At 50.5% G+C, this 13,660-nt stretch overlaps 2 protein-coding genes across 4 annotated transcripts in view; both read right to left on the reverse strand.

Annotated features, from left to right (window-relative positions):
• The window catches only part of LOC123752625 (protein O-linked-mannose beta-1,2-N-acetylglucosaminyltransferase 1), a 140,671-nt gene that overhangs the window by 60,609 nt on the left and 66,402 nt on the right, over positions 1 to 13,660 (reverse strand). The gene's annotated exons all lie outside the window — the stretch shown is intronic.
• LOC138366312 (constitutive coactivator of peroxisome proliferator-activated receptor gamma-like) lies at positions 12,212 to 13,444 on the reverse strand. Its single transcript, XM_069327339.1, has 2 exons — positions 13,413 to 13,444; positions 12,212 to 12,686 (listed from the first exon to the last, which is right to left on the reverse strand). Exons 1-2 carry the CDS (start codon positions 13,442 to 13,444, stop codon positions 12,212 to 12,214), a joined length of 507 nt encoding a protein of 168 aa, XP_069183440.1.

The raw sequence follows: 13,660 nt of genomic DNA on the forward strand, positions 1-13,660 counted from the left end.
AGACTTTAACATGGTTATGCCCTGATATTTAGTAGGGCTACCGATGAATCGATGGTAGTAGTCTGTCCCCACAAGGACAGCCATTTGGCATTTGATTTGCTCAAATTTACCTGCAGCTGCTTGATAATAGCTTTCCAGGTCAGCATAATCAACTTGAGATTGTTGTGACAAATCTTCACATTTCTTGATCTGTCTTGTTAAGTGGCCTTTAAGACCTGCAAGGGTTCTTTTCATTCTCCCTGCATTATCCATACTGGCTCGTTGGTGAAGCCTTGTGGGACTTGTACTTGGGCTGCTCATAATACTGAACAAGCTCTAATGGTAGCCTAGGGTAAATTTCTGCACTCACTAGGCAATAATCCTACCTCTACTAGAGGTTAGCACTTAAAATTAATACACATTATATATATATACAATCATACACACTAATGATTTGAGTGATAAACCAGTGTCACTGGAAGTACCTTTAGGTTAGCTCTTCTATATCACCCTAGGATGGTAGAGACACTAATTAATCACTCAAAGGTGTAATGATCATAAGTAATTTATTATATATACAACTCAACTCGAGTTGATAAAAATTACACCCAAAATAGGGTCTGGACCATGCATTAATGGTGTTAGGTTGTTCAATATAGTACAACTGACTATAGTAATAATGGGACTAGGATGAACAATAATAGTTCAACTAGTCAATGGTAATATCCTACCCTGTTGTGGGTTGGCAATTAGTAAATATTATATTGAGATCACTAGTGCAATATATATTAAATAATTCTCTATTTTGGAGAAATAATATACACAATTATTGATAATAGCCTCTTAATTGCCTCTATGAAACTTCTAATATTATCTAGAAGTATTAAATATTATTAGTGACCTCGCGAAATAAAGTCCACAAAATTCGTAGATAATCTCTCGCGAAATGTAACACCACGAAATCCGTGAACAATCTCGCGAAGACACAGTCACTAATTTGGCTGGATTCTATATTAGCGCTGTCATTTCACGAAATAACACGCCACCAAATATCTGTGGGTGTGCATGAAACCGCTGACGAAGCTGAACTGGGCTGAGGGAGGCTCCTGAGCTCCCTTGAGGCTACGCTGCCGTCTTGACTGCTGGCTTTGTTTAAATAACACTGCACTAGTATATTTAATGAATCCACTGGTTAACTGGTTCATCCGGTACTAAGATGACCAAATGTGGGTTCAAAGGATCAAATAATCCGTCATCCGGTTCGAAGATGACCAAATAATGTGGGAACCGACCTGTGAGATTTATATTTATTTAATTTATATGAATTTATATTTACGTTAATTTATATACTTCGATAGCAATTTGTATAATGATAAGTGGACTGTATTTCTGCAATAATCTCATAATCTCACAAATCGATCCTCTACACATTAGGGGGGTTTATATTTATATGTATGCAGCCAATCAAACTACAGTAACTACATACATTGAAGAGGTTCCTTGTCTTATAGTACAGCAGGTTAGTCCACCAGGTATAACTAGGGTGTAGACACCTAATTATCCTCTTTGAGGTAGCTTCCATATCACCCAGTAACTGGTGCACAAATCTTGCATCCTCGTCTTGACCTGTCAAAAGTGCGCTAGCTGTGAAGCCAGATACCTATATATGACAAGTATATCAGAGAAAACAGTACATGGAACATGAAGACCTGGCTTAATTACCTTTAGTTTGAGGCTTCCATGTGATCTAACCGGGTCACCCTATATCCTGACATTAATGGCCACTAATGATAAATAATGGGTTTCGGAAAGAGCACTTAACTTGATTTGTTGACAGCGTGTTGACAGATGGTACACCTTTGGTATCCATAACACTACGTCCAAGTAAAATTAACAGGAGCCGAATTTGCTCCCGTGTGAGCCTCTGGTCTCGTATAACAATGGCTGCATCTAACACTCCATTCTATTGACGTCTGGCCGACATTGTCCAGAATGATAGGAGCCAAATTTGCTCCACCCGTCTCGGAGGTGACACAACAATGGCTGCCCCCTTCCTCCCCCTCTGACGCCTGGCCTACTTTGTCCAGATTTCAGAAAGTGATAGAAGGGTCACATTTACTCTACTTTAATATTGATAATTAAGTTAATTTATATAAGATGTTTTTATGATGGTAAAGTCCAAAGACTAATGTATTTAAGAATAATTCCCAGCAGAATAGCTGGTGAATTATAATAGTATGTGGTGATGATATCCCGTTTTCTATAGACGGTAATTCCACTACAAGTTACGTTTTCTATGGGTAACTTGTTGGTAATACAGCTCTTATCTGTCTGTATGATATTATTATTAAATGGTGTCGGATTTTCCGACAGTGGATATTATAACTGGGCCCTCGCACCCAGGACGAAGTTATCAGATGTGATGGTTGCAAACTGGTGCACCGTAGTAATTGTCTCAAGATCTCAGACGCCTTTTGTCAGGCCTACGACAAAGAGGGAACTGAAGGTAATGGCCTGCTTCACCCCTACTGCATTGTGTGCAATGACACTCAAACGTAGAACTACCAGGGAGATTATTGAGCAAACAAGAGATGAGAATAATGAGGTAACAATAGATGGGAACATTGAGGTAAATGTATATGAGAATTGAAACAGCACTGCTCTCCGGCTGTGTTTCCTCAGGGATTAATACTGGGACCATTCTATTTCTCATTTATGTTAATGTCCTAACTACAGGAGTGGAATCCTATATGTCGGTGTTTGTAGACAATATAAAGTCAATGAGAAGAATCAAGACAGTTGAAGATCTCAAAATACTCAAAGATGACGTAGACAAGTTGCAAAGCTGGCCACAAAAATGGCTATTAGAGTTCAACACGAGTAAGTGTAAGATGATAGATATGGAAACGGGTGCCGGAAGACCAGAGGGATAGTACACAATGAAGGGAAATGACTTAGCTGAAATGACTAGAAAAAAATACCCGAGAGTGGCTATTAAACCAAGCCTTCCTCTGGAGGCATATATAAACAGGAGAACATCAGCAGCATACTATACAATAGCAAGTCACACCATCGTTCAGGAACCCAAATAAGGAGGCATTTAGGTCACTGTACACCACCTGTGTTAGACCAGTCTTAAAATACCCAGCCCTATAGTGGAGTCCTCGTCTTGAAAAACATGAGAAACTAGAAAAGATTCGGAGACTAGCAACAAAGCTCGTTTTGGACTTATGAGGGATGGGGTATGAAGAAAGACTAAATTAACTAGATCTGACGACTCTAGGGGAAAAAATGGAAAGAGAGATAATGACATTCACTTATAAATATTACGAAGGATTGACAGTGAAAAAAAAAAGAGATGTTCAAAATGAATAACAATAGAATTAAGGGGCGTGGATACAAGTTTAAGAATCAGAGGAGCCACAGGGGATGTTGGAACGTTTTCTTCTAGCGTAAAAGTAGTTGGAAAATAGAATGAATTAATGAGTTGTAGAAGATAACCCCATTCATAATTTTAAAAAGTAGGTATGATAGAGGAATAAAGCAGGATTCACTGAAATAACTAGCGGATAGAAAGGCGGGGTTCTAAAGCTAATACCCGATCCTGCAGACACAGATAGGCGAGTATAAACACGTGAGTACACACACACACTCGGCTCACCCCCCCCCCCCCCCTCCCCACATTACTGGCATCGACTCTCCCGCTGTTCTTCGCCATAGTGCCATTTTCTACCACTGACAATTATAGTGGTGTCCTCTGGTAAGAGGAGGGGAGGGGGGGGGACACTACACTTGTATAGGCGTGATGGATGGCAAGCAAACTGAAGAGCTGTCTTCTAGGATGTTCTAGATTACCGGAGTGCCAGTGTCAGTTACATGATGCCTTTAGTGGGTGGGTAAGTAAAGGTATTTAAGACAGTCTCAATAGTTGTTGAAATAGTACACAATGATTGGCTGTTCATAAGTCAAAAGCAGAATAAATCATAATGATAAAATGTCCGGGTTTAGACGTGTATGTTTACTGTAAGTGCGTGTTTGGCTAACGAGCTAAGTGGCAAAAGAGACTTTCTAATTGTGAGGATGGTTATGGTACACACACACACACACGGCCTCAGTGAACACATTACTTAAGTAAGACCACTATATGCCAAGCAAGTTTCCAAGCAACTAGCAACGACTGGTAGTTCCCCACGGACCAGCCAGCGGCGAGGGGTAATTTCCCAAGAAGCAATCAGCACAGCTATGCCTGGCCACCCAAGCACCTCTTCTACTAATTAAGCATAAACATTTATCCCAAAAGTGTACACGTTTAGCACACAAACCCACTCCCAGGTCAACTGGGAAGAGCCGCCACTCCCAGGTCAACTGGGGAGAGCCGCCACTCTACACCCCTCTTCCTCCTCCTCCTTCCCCCCTTTGTTCCCGTTCTCTCCTTTTCCTCCCCCTGTTCCAATACTCTCCTCTTGTTCCCGTCGTCTTCTCCCCCCCCCCCTCCCAACCTCTTGTTCCAGTTTACTTCCTCTACCCTTCTATTTCACTCATTCTTTCAATCTTACTTTCACTCCCTCTCTTCCTCTCTCTGCCTGAGCAGGCTGGTGTTGTTGCTTCTGTTTATGGTCTAGTAAACCAAGATCGTTGCTTCGATTCCCGATGTACTTCCCTCCTTACAACCATCCCTAGTTGCGTCTCATGCGTCTTTGGCTGCGTCACAAGTGTCAGGGACTGCGTCACATGTCACAGTAGCTGCGTCACATGCGTGCACTGAGCCCAGCTGCTGATGTGTGCAGTTGACTGCGTCAAGCTACATGTAGTGACACACTGCCAGGTTTGGTGGATTTGCAAGACTTACGGCAACAAATACCAGATATTGCAATGGATAAACAATAAATGGAAAACATGGAAGATAAAATACTAGTGTTAATATATTTTAAGTTTCGTGCTGACGCTCGCGTGATGTTTTGAGTTACAAGGCTATCGATATTCCCAGACGAGAGCTGCTACACTTAGGAACAGTGTGTGTGTGGGGGGGGGGGAATGTGTGTGTAGGAGGGGTGTATGTGGGTGTGTATGTTGGGGGGGGGGGTGTTTGTGTGTGTAGGAGGGGGTGTATGTTGGGGGGGGTGCTTGTGTATGTTGGGGGGGTGTTTGTGTGTGTAGGAGGGGGTGTATGTAGGTGTGTGTTGGGGTGTGTGTGGGGGGTGTATGTGTGTGTGTGGGGGGTGTATGTGTGTGTGGGGGGTGTGTGTGTGTGTGTGGGGGGTGTGTGTGTGTGGGGGGTGTATGTGTGGGGGGGTGTATGTGTGGGAGGGTGTGTGTGGGCGGGGATGTATGTGTGTGGGCGGGGGTGTATGTGTGTGGGGGGTGTATGTGTGTGTGGGGGGGGTGTATGTGTGTGTGGGGGGATGTATGTGTGTGTGGGGGGGGGGTGTATGTGTGTGTGTGGGGGGGGGTGTATGTGTGTGTGGGGGGGGTGTATGTGTGTGTGGGGGGTGTATGTGTGTGGGGGGGGGGGGGGTGTGGGGGGGTGTATGTGTGTGTGGGGGGTGTGTGTGGGGGGGGGGTGTGTGTGGGGGTGTGTGGGGGGGTGTGTGTGTGTGTGGGGTGTGTGTGGGGGGGTGTGGGGGGGTGTGTGGGGGGGGGGGTGTGGGGGGTGTGTGGGGGGGGGGTGTGTGTGTGGGGTGTGTGTGGGGGGGTGTGGGGGGGTGTGTGGGGGGGGGGTGTGGGGGGTGTATGTGTGTGTGGGGGGGTGTATGTGTGTGTGGGGGGGTGTATGTGTGTGTGGGGGGTGTGTGTGGGGGGGGGTGTGTGTGTGGGGGTGTGTGGGGGGGGTGTGTGTGTGTGGGGTGTGTGTGGGGGGTGTGGGGGGTGTGTGGGGGGGTGTGGGGGGGGTGTGTGGGGGGTGTGTGGGAGGGAGGTGTGTGTGGGAGGGAGGTGTGTGTGGGAGGGAGGTGTGTGTGTGTGTGGGAGGGAGGTGTGTGTGTGTGGGAGGGAGGTGTGTGTGTGTGGGAGGGAGGTGTGTGTGTGTGGGAGGGAGGTGTGTGTGTGTGGGAGGGAGGTGTGTGTGTGTGGGAGGGAGGTGTGTGTGTGTGGGAGGGAGGTGTGTATGGGGGGGGGGGTGTGTGGGGGTGGGGGTGTGTGGGGGGGGGTGTGTGGGGGGGTGTGTGTGTGGGGAGGTGTGTGGGGGGGGTGGGGGGGGGGGTTGGGGGTGTGTGTGGGGGGGTGTGTGTGTGGGGGGGGGTGGGGGTGTGTGTGGGGGTTGGGGGTGTGTGTGGGGGGGTGTGTGTGTGGGGGGGGGGGTGGGGGTGTGTGTGTGGGGGGGGGGTGGGGGTGTGTGTGGGGGTTGGGGGTGTGTGTGGGGGGGGTGGGGGGGTGTGTTTGGGGGGGTGGGGGTGTGTGTTTGGGGGGGGTGGGGGTGTGTGTTTGGGTAGGGGGTGGGGGGGGTGTGTTTGGGGGGGGTGTGTTTGGGGGGGGGTGTTTGGGGGGGGTTGGGGGGGTGTGTTTGGGGGGGGTGGGGGGGGTGTGTTTGGGGGGGTGGGGGTGTGTGTTTGGGGGGGGATGGAGGGTGGGGGGGTGGGGGGGTGTGTGGGGGGGGGTGTGTGGGGGGGGTGTGTGTGGGGGGGGGGTGTGTGGGGGGGGTGTGTGTGGGGGGGGGTGTGTGGGGGGGGTGTGGGGGGTGTGTGTGGGTGGATGTGGGTGTATGTTGGGGGGGTGTATGTGGGTGTGTGTTGGGGGGGTGTATGTGGGTGTGTGTTGGGGGGGTGTATGTGGGTGTGTGTTGGGGGGGTGTATGTGGGTGTGTGTTGGGGGGGTGTATGTGGGTGTGTGTTGGGGGGGTGTATGTGGGTGTGTGTTGGGGGGGTGTATGTGGGTGTGTGTTGGGGGGGTGTATGTGGGTGTGTGTTGGGGGGGTGTATGTGGGTGTGTGTTGGGGGGTGTATGTGGGTGTGTGTTGGGGGGGTGTATGTGGGTGTGTGTTGGGGGGGTGTATGTGGGTGTGTGTTGGGGGGGTGTACGTGGGTGTGTGTTGGGGGGGTGTATGTGGGTGGGTGTTGGGGGGGTGTATGTGGGTGGGTGTTGGGGGGGTGTATGTGGGTGGGTGTTGGGGGGGTGTATGTGGGTGGGTGTTGGGGGGGTGTATGTGGGTGGGTGTTGGGGGGGTGTATGTGGGTGGGTGTTGGGGGGGTGTATGTGGGTGGGTGTTGGGGGGGGTGTATGTGGGTGGGTGTTGGGGGGGGTGTATGTGGGTGGGTGTTGGGGGGGTGTATGTGGGTGGGTGTTGGGGGGGTGTATGTGGGTGGGTGTTGGGGGGGTGTATGTGGGTGGGTGTTGGGGGGGTGTATGTGGGTGGGTGTTGGGGGGTGTATGTGGGGGGGTGTATGTGGGGGGGTGTATGTGGGTGGGTGTTGGGGGGGTGTATGTGGGTGTGTGTTGGGGGTGTGTGTGTTGGGGGGGGGGGGGTTGTGTGTGTTGGGGGGGGGGTTTGTGTGTGTAGGAGGGTGTGTGTGTGTGTGTGTTGGGGGGTGTTTGTGTGTGTGTAGGTGTGTGTGTGTGTGGAGGGGGGAGGTGTGTGTGTGTGTGTGGAGGGGGGAGGTGTGTGTGTGTGTGTGGAGGGGGGAGGTGTGGGTGGGTGTGTGTGGCAGGGGTGTTTGTGTGTGTAGGAGGGGGTGGGTGTGTGTAGGAGGGGGTGGGTGTGTGTAGGAGGGGGTGGGTGTGTGTGGGGGGGGAGTGGGGGGGGAGTACCCGGGTAGGGGAGAGAGACCCGGGAGCACCCGGGTAGGGGATCAAACACCCAGACGCGGCCGGGTACCCTCAGTAGTGTTATATATAATGTACTTTTCTATAGCGGAAATATAAAATATGACATATATATTCATACAGTCTTGATCATTACAGGTGTGAGGGTGGTGAAGGAGCCACATGAGGAGCAACACACCCAGCTGTGAGTACCTGGTCCTGTATACTACCACCTGGTCCTGTATACTACCACCTGGTCCTGTATACTACCACCTGGTCCTGTATACTACTACCTGGTCCTGTATACTACTACCTGGTCCTGTATACTACCACCTGGTCCTGTATACTACTACCTGGTCCTGTATACTACTGCCTGGTCCAGTATACTACTGCCTGGTCCAGTATACTACTGCCTGGTCCAGTATTATATCAAGTTCAGTATAGTATCTGGTCTAGTATAGTACCTGATCCAATATAGTGCCTTGGTACAGTAGAGTACCTTAGTCCAGTTTAGTACTGGGTACCCTCATATCTATCTCTCTCTCAAGGTGAAGCAATACCTCCCCGCCCACTCAGTGTTCCACAGTCGCTGCAACAGAGTCATTTTTATGACATTTCTTTGCTCAAGGGAACCTTTTAGCACGAACCAGAAGTGGCACCTGTTACGGGGTGCAATATTCTGTCCACGTGTTGACGGGGGTGAGCGTGTTCTGTCCACGTGTTGACGGGAGGGAAGTGTTCTAACTACCCGCTGAAGGCAAGTATTCTTACCACCCGCGGTAGGGACGGAAGCGTTGAACCCTACTTCAACGAGGTGTCCCATTAGGGCCACTGTACTCGAGCCCTGCAACTATTCATCTGCCCTGTGTCACAAGAGAACACACCTGCCCTGTGTCACAAGAGAACACACTTGCCCTGTGTCACAAGAGAACACACCTGCCCTGTGTAACAACAGAACACACCTGCCCTGTGTCACAACAGAACACACCTGCCCTGTGTCACAACAGAACACACCTGCCCTGTGTCACAACAGAACACACCTGCCCTGTGTCACAACAGAACACACCTGCCCTGTGTCACAACAGAACACACCTGCCCTGTGTCACAACAGAACACACCTGCACAACTCCCCCCCTCGCCACGCCCGGGCATTCCTCCACTTGCACACCTCCACCATGCCACCCACAACCCTTCGCCGCTACAGAAGACGGACCAAGCTCCGTCAATCCCTCATATGACAGGCCTCCAATTTGCGGCTCAACCTTGTCATCCCACGCTGGACGAGCACTAGTAAGCCCACTTCCACTCCACAGTATGGCGACCAAAATTGAACTGCACATTCCACACGGGGCCCAACAAGAGCAAGACACAGCTGAAGAACAACAGGTGCGCTTTATCACCATCGCCACGAGAAACAAATGCCAGTGTCCCATTTGCCCCACAACGAACACTTGTGCATTCATTGATTTTTTGGTTTCAAATTCTTAATAATCACAACTCCCTGGGAAGAAAAAAGAGGGGAAGAAGAAAAAGTGAAATTTAAAATAGTAATTTATGATGGAATGAAAGGAGAGGATAAGGCAGAGAGAGGTGGTGTAAATATTCATTACCTGTGCTCGGTGAGGATGGCAGCACGGCCTCATGTTTACACTTATCTACCCATCCTCCCTCCCCGCCCCCCCTCCACAGGACCTTACTGCCCTACACCAAGCCTCCTCCCATCTCTTCTTTAACTCCCTGTTCTCTACCCTCACTCCTTATTCACCCTCTGCCACCCACCAATTTGAACCACCACCCCTACCCCTGCTCCACACCCAGTACACACCACTCCCTCGCTCCACCAGTCAATACTCCAACAGGTATATAATCCCCCCCCCCCTCCCCCTCTCCGGTCGACCCCTTCCTCTCTCCCTTACATCCCTCGCTCCGTCATTCTCCTTTCCCCTTAACTTCCTCCCTCTCTTCTTTGCCCTTGTCGCCTTGCCCCAGCCCTTCTTCCCTCCTTGCGCCATCCTTCCCTCACTCCTATACTGTGTCACGCTCACAAAGTTCATCACACCAACCATATTCTCTACACCCACAATTCCACCTACTTCTGCCAAACTGCCCACTACACTGGTGTAGAAGAAAGCTTTCTCGAACCATGCATCGTCAGAGAGAGTTGGAGCCACGGACGGGCAGGAACAATAGGCCACCAACCCCTAACTGTTTGCCTCTATTCACCCTACAGTAATTACGAGCCTATCTATATACCTAATGGTGGATCGTGTTCCAGAGCATTCTAGCAAGATAAGTGTTATAGTCACTATGGACCAGTAACCGGGTTCTTGATGAATGAACCATGTTCATGCTTATAGTATCCGACCCCAAGTCGGTAGTGCGCTTTCAAGAACTGGCTGTAAGTGCAATGAATAAATAAGGGGTGGATAATCAAGACACTATTCCCATCGCCAATATTTTCACTTAAACCATTAAAATATAATAAATAGATTATTACTATACTTTTTCACAGTAGTGTTGCTTTCACACAGGACACTAAAAGCGCACACATGCAGTGTTCATCAACCCCAGTGTTTCCACCGCCCAGTACCTCGTCCACGTGTAATGGGAAACACTGGCGAGTTCACCTTTTACGTGGGCTAGTCCACTGACAGTATCACGAGGTGCCTATACCCCACTATCACTCTCCAGCCACTCGCTGGCAGAGGACCTCAGTCACACGCTGATCGGGGTCACAAAACAAGCAATACAGGGGGTAGCGAACCCCTGGCAGAAGCCTCTAGCGACCAGCTAGCAGCACTTCACAACAGGCACCTCACTGTTGTCCGTTTCTCTCCTAAGCTAATCCCGGGGTACGCCGATCTCTTCCAACACTACGTAATCGAACACTACGCTAGTTGAAAGAACGTGGACTGCCCAAGGTAAACTGTCCTCTTCAGTACGACTGCTTCCACACGTCACCTCTGTGGATATGAAATGGCATCAGTTAACAGGACGGAGCACTGGGGAAACCAGGAGATAACACTCACTGGGGACTTGACATTATGCTCGTAGCACAACCTAGGTGGCGTTGATCTTGATCCGCCACCTCACCAGAGGTCATCCACGTCGACCGTACTTGCTAACCAAAGCAGGCAACCCGAACCGTATGCTGCTGCCAGGCTCCAACCACCAGATGGCATTGTCCATATAGCGTCCGATACCAAAGGAGTTAGAGTGCAGACTCACAGATGGCGCTGAATTCGCCACTCCATGTTCCGACGGTATTGTCGATATCGTAACAGTAAGGATTAACATAGGCTATGGAAAGAGAAAGCTGTGTCCACGAAATGGAGTCAGAAGTCATCAGTCCTGGAATCATCATGAGGCGTAGAAACCCTCACCAATTTCTCATCAGCTAAAAGAAAAGATGAACCCCCCAGTACCCACAACACGAGTAACACCCCCCCAGTGTAGTCACCCGGGGTGAAGTGTAGTCACCCGGGGTGAAGTGTGGTCACCCCGGGGTGACAACCACCCACTTACCCTCATAACGTTCCCAGTAAGCCTGCCTGTATGTAGGGTGAGGGCCCCGGACCACCTGCTAATGTCCTGGTGGTGTCTTCCTCAGGGCGGCACCATGTACGGGGCGGTGGGGGCCAGTATCAGCGTCCGCCAGCAACGTAAGAAGTCCCTCAGCCGGCAGCCGGCGCCGGGGCCCGCCACCCCAGCCAAGAAGAGGGGCAGAGTCCACCCCAACCTTGCCAAGACCCACCCCACCTCGCAGACCTACGAGGTAAGTCTGAATCATTACACTCTGCAGTGGCATGTTATTTCATCTCTCACTGAAATAAACTGGTGTCCGCTGCCATAAAGGAGGCATTATATATTAATATACGTAGTCTGGCGAAGGTTAGTCTGGCGTACTGTAAATACAACACCCTCTGGTTCACTCAGCAGGTGTCGCTGCCCTGGTGGGTGTGGTGTGGGTTGCCTTATACCTGTAGGGCATCACTGCCTCTCATCAAGCCTGGCACTGACCTCGTACCGAGCACTGCCTGGCGTACCTTCGCCACATACCCACTTTATGGTGCCTCCCTCAATTAGCTTTTTACTTTCTCTGTAAACTCTTGTGTACAATATTTCCTCTCGGAACGCTTCTATTATCAACGGGGACAACTTTAATTTATATTAAAATTCCTTAAAGAATAAAACTTTAAAAACACTGATGGTATCTTCGCCTCTTGGGCCCGGAGTACTGCTACTGTCGGCTCTGGCGGTGTTGTATTATGTCTTAAGACATTAAGGTTGTACATGCACTCTCCCCCATTACATCCAGGGGAGCACAGGCACCTCCCCTTAACATCCAGGGGAGCACAGGCACCTCCCCTTAACATCAAGGGGAGCACAGGCACCTCCCCTTAACATCAAGGGGAGCACAGGCACCTCCCCTTAACATCAAGGGGAGCACATATATTAACTCCCAACATCAACTCCCTTAACAACTGGTTTTCTCTAGTCAGTTCAGCAGTAAAGCAAATTTCATGTCGTTCAATACTGAGACGCAGATTTTGCACGACACGTCCCGCCGGCCCGGCACGTCCCGCCGGCCCGGCACGTCCCGCCGGCCCGGCACGTCCCGCCGGCCCGGCACGTCCCGCCGGCCCGGCACGTCCCGCCGGCCCGGCACGTCCCGCCGGCCCGGCACGTCCCGCCGGCCCGGCACGTCCCGCCGGCCCGGCACGTCCCGCCGGCCCGGCACGTCCCGCCGGCCCGGCACGTCCCGCCGGCCCGGCACGTCCCGCCGGCCCGGCACGTCCCGCCGGCCCGGCACGTCCCGCCGGCACGGCACGTCCCGCCGGCACGGCACGTCCCGCCGGCACGGCACGTCCCGCCGGCACGGCACGTCCCGCCGGCACGGCACGTCCCGCCGGCACGGCACGTCCCGCCGGCACGGCACGTCCCGCCGGCACGGCACGTCCCGCCGACATACACTGTACCCATGACATACACTGTACTCATGACATGTACAGTAACACTGACATGCACAGTATCATTGACATGTACAGTAACACTGACATGCACAGTATCATTGACATGAACAGCAACACTGACATGAACAGCAACACTGACATGTACAGTATCATTGACATAGGCAATAAGTCATACACTGGCACAATAACACTTGGAGAACTGACCCTTACCACACTTCAAGAGAGAGAGTGGGATCATGATAACTACATATAAGACCCTGAGGTAGGATTACAAAGTAGACAAAGCAGCGAGGAAGAGCAGAACGAGAGGCATAGATGAAGCCTCGAGATGCAAATGAGTCAAGAGACGTCAGAAAGAACTTTTTTTGTGTTAGAGCTGTCAATAAATCGTATACATTGAACGCATAAGTCGTTGAAGCTAATTCGAATTAAATTTGTAAATATTGATATGATAAAAGCGTGAGAACTGAGTCATTGAATTAATCTAAAAACGCTCGGAAGGTGGGGCTAGGAGCTTTGCTCGCCTTCTTTAGGCACATGTAGGTAAGCACACGCACAATGTAAACAATCGAAGGCTCGAAAGGCGGGATCCAAGAGTCAATGATCGATCCTGCAGGCACAAATAGGTGAGTATGTGTACACACACACACACACACACACACACCCACACACACCCACACCCACCCACCCCCCTCCAACCACAACCAGTATTACAAAATTTATTACGAGAACAACCACTTCTGTAGCATGACTACCATCGTGGACTAAATTTTATTAATGACAAAAATCAACAACACAAAAAATATTCACGTGGGGCGTTCTGAAGGTCGCTATGTAACTTAATAAAGGGGGACGTTATACTTTGTTAATATTTAATGGATTATTCGAGGAAAACCCGCCATGACTGTGATCATAGAAAACTGAGTATTTTAGGAACAGAAAATGGTTCGGGATATTTTGGGGAATATTATCTA

The sequence above is a fragment of the Procambarus clarkii genome, chromosome 19 (genome assembly GCF_040958095.1).
Source record: "Procambarus clarkii isolate CNS0578487 chromosome 19, FALCON_Pclarkii_2.0, whole genome shotgun sequence".
In the NCBI taxonomy this organism is placed as follows: Eukaryota; Metazoa; Arthropoda; class Malacostraca; order Decapoda; family Cambaridae; genus Procambarus; species Procambarus clarkii.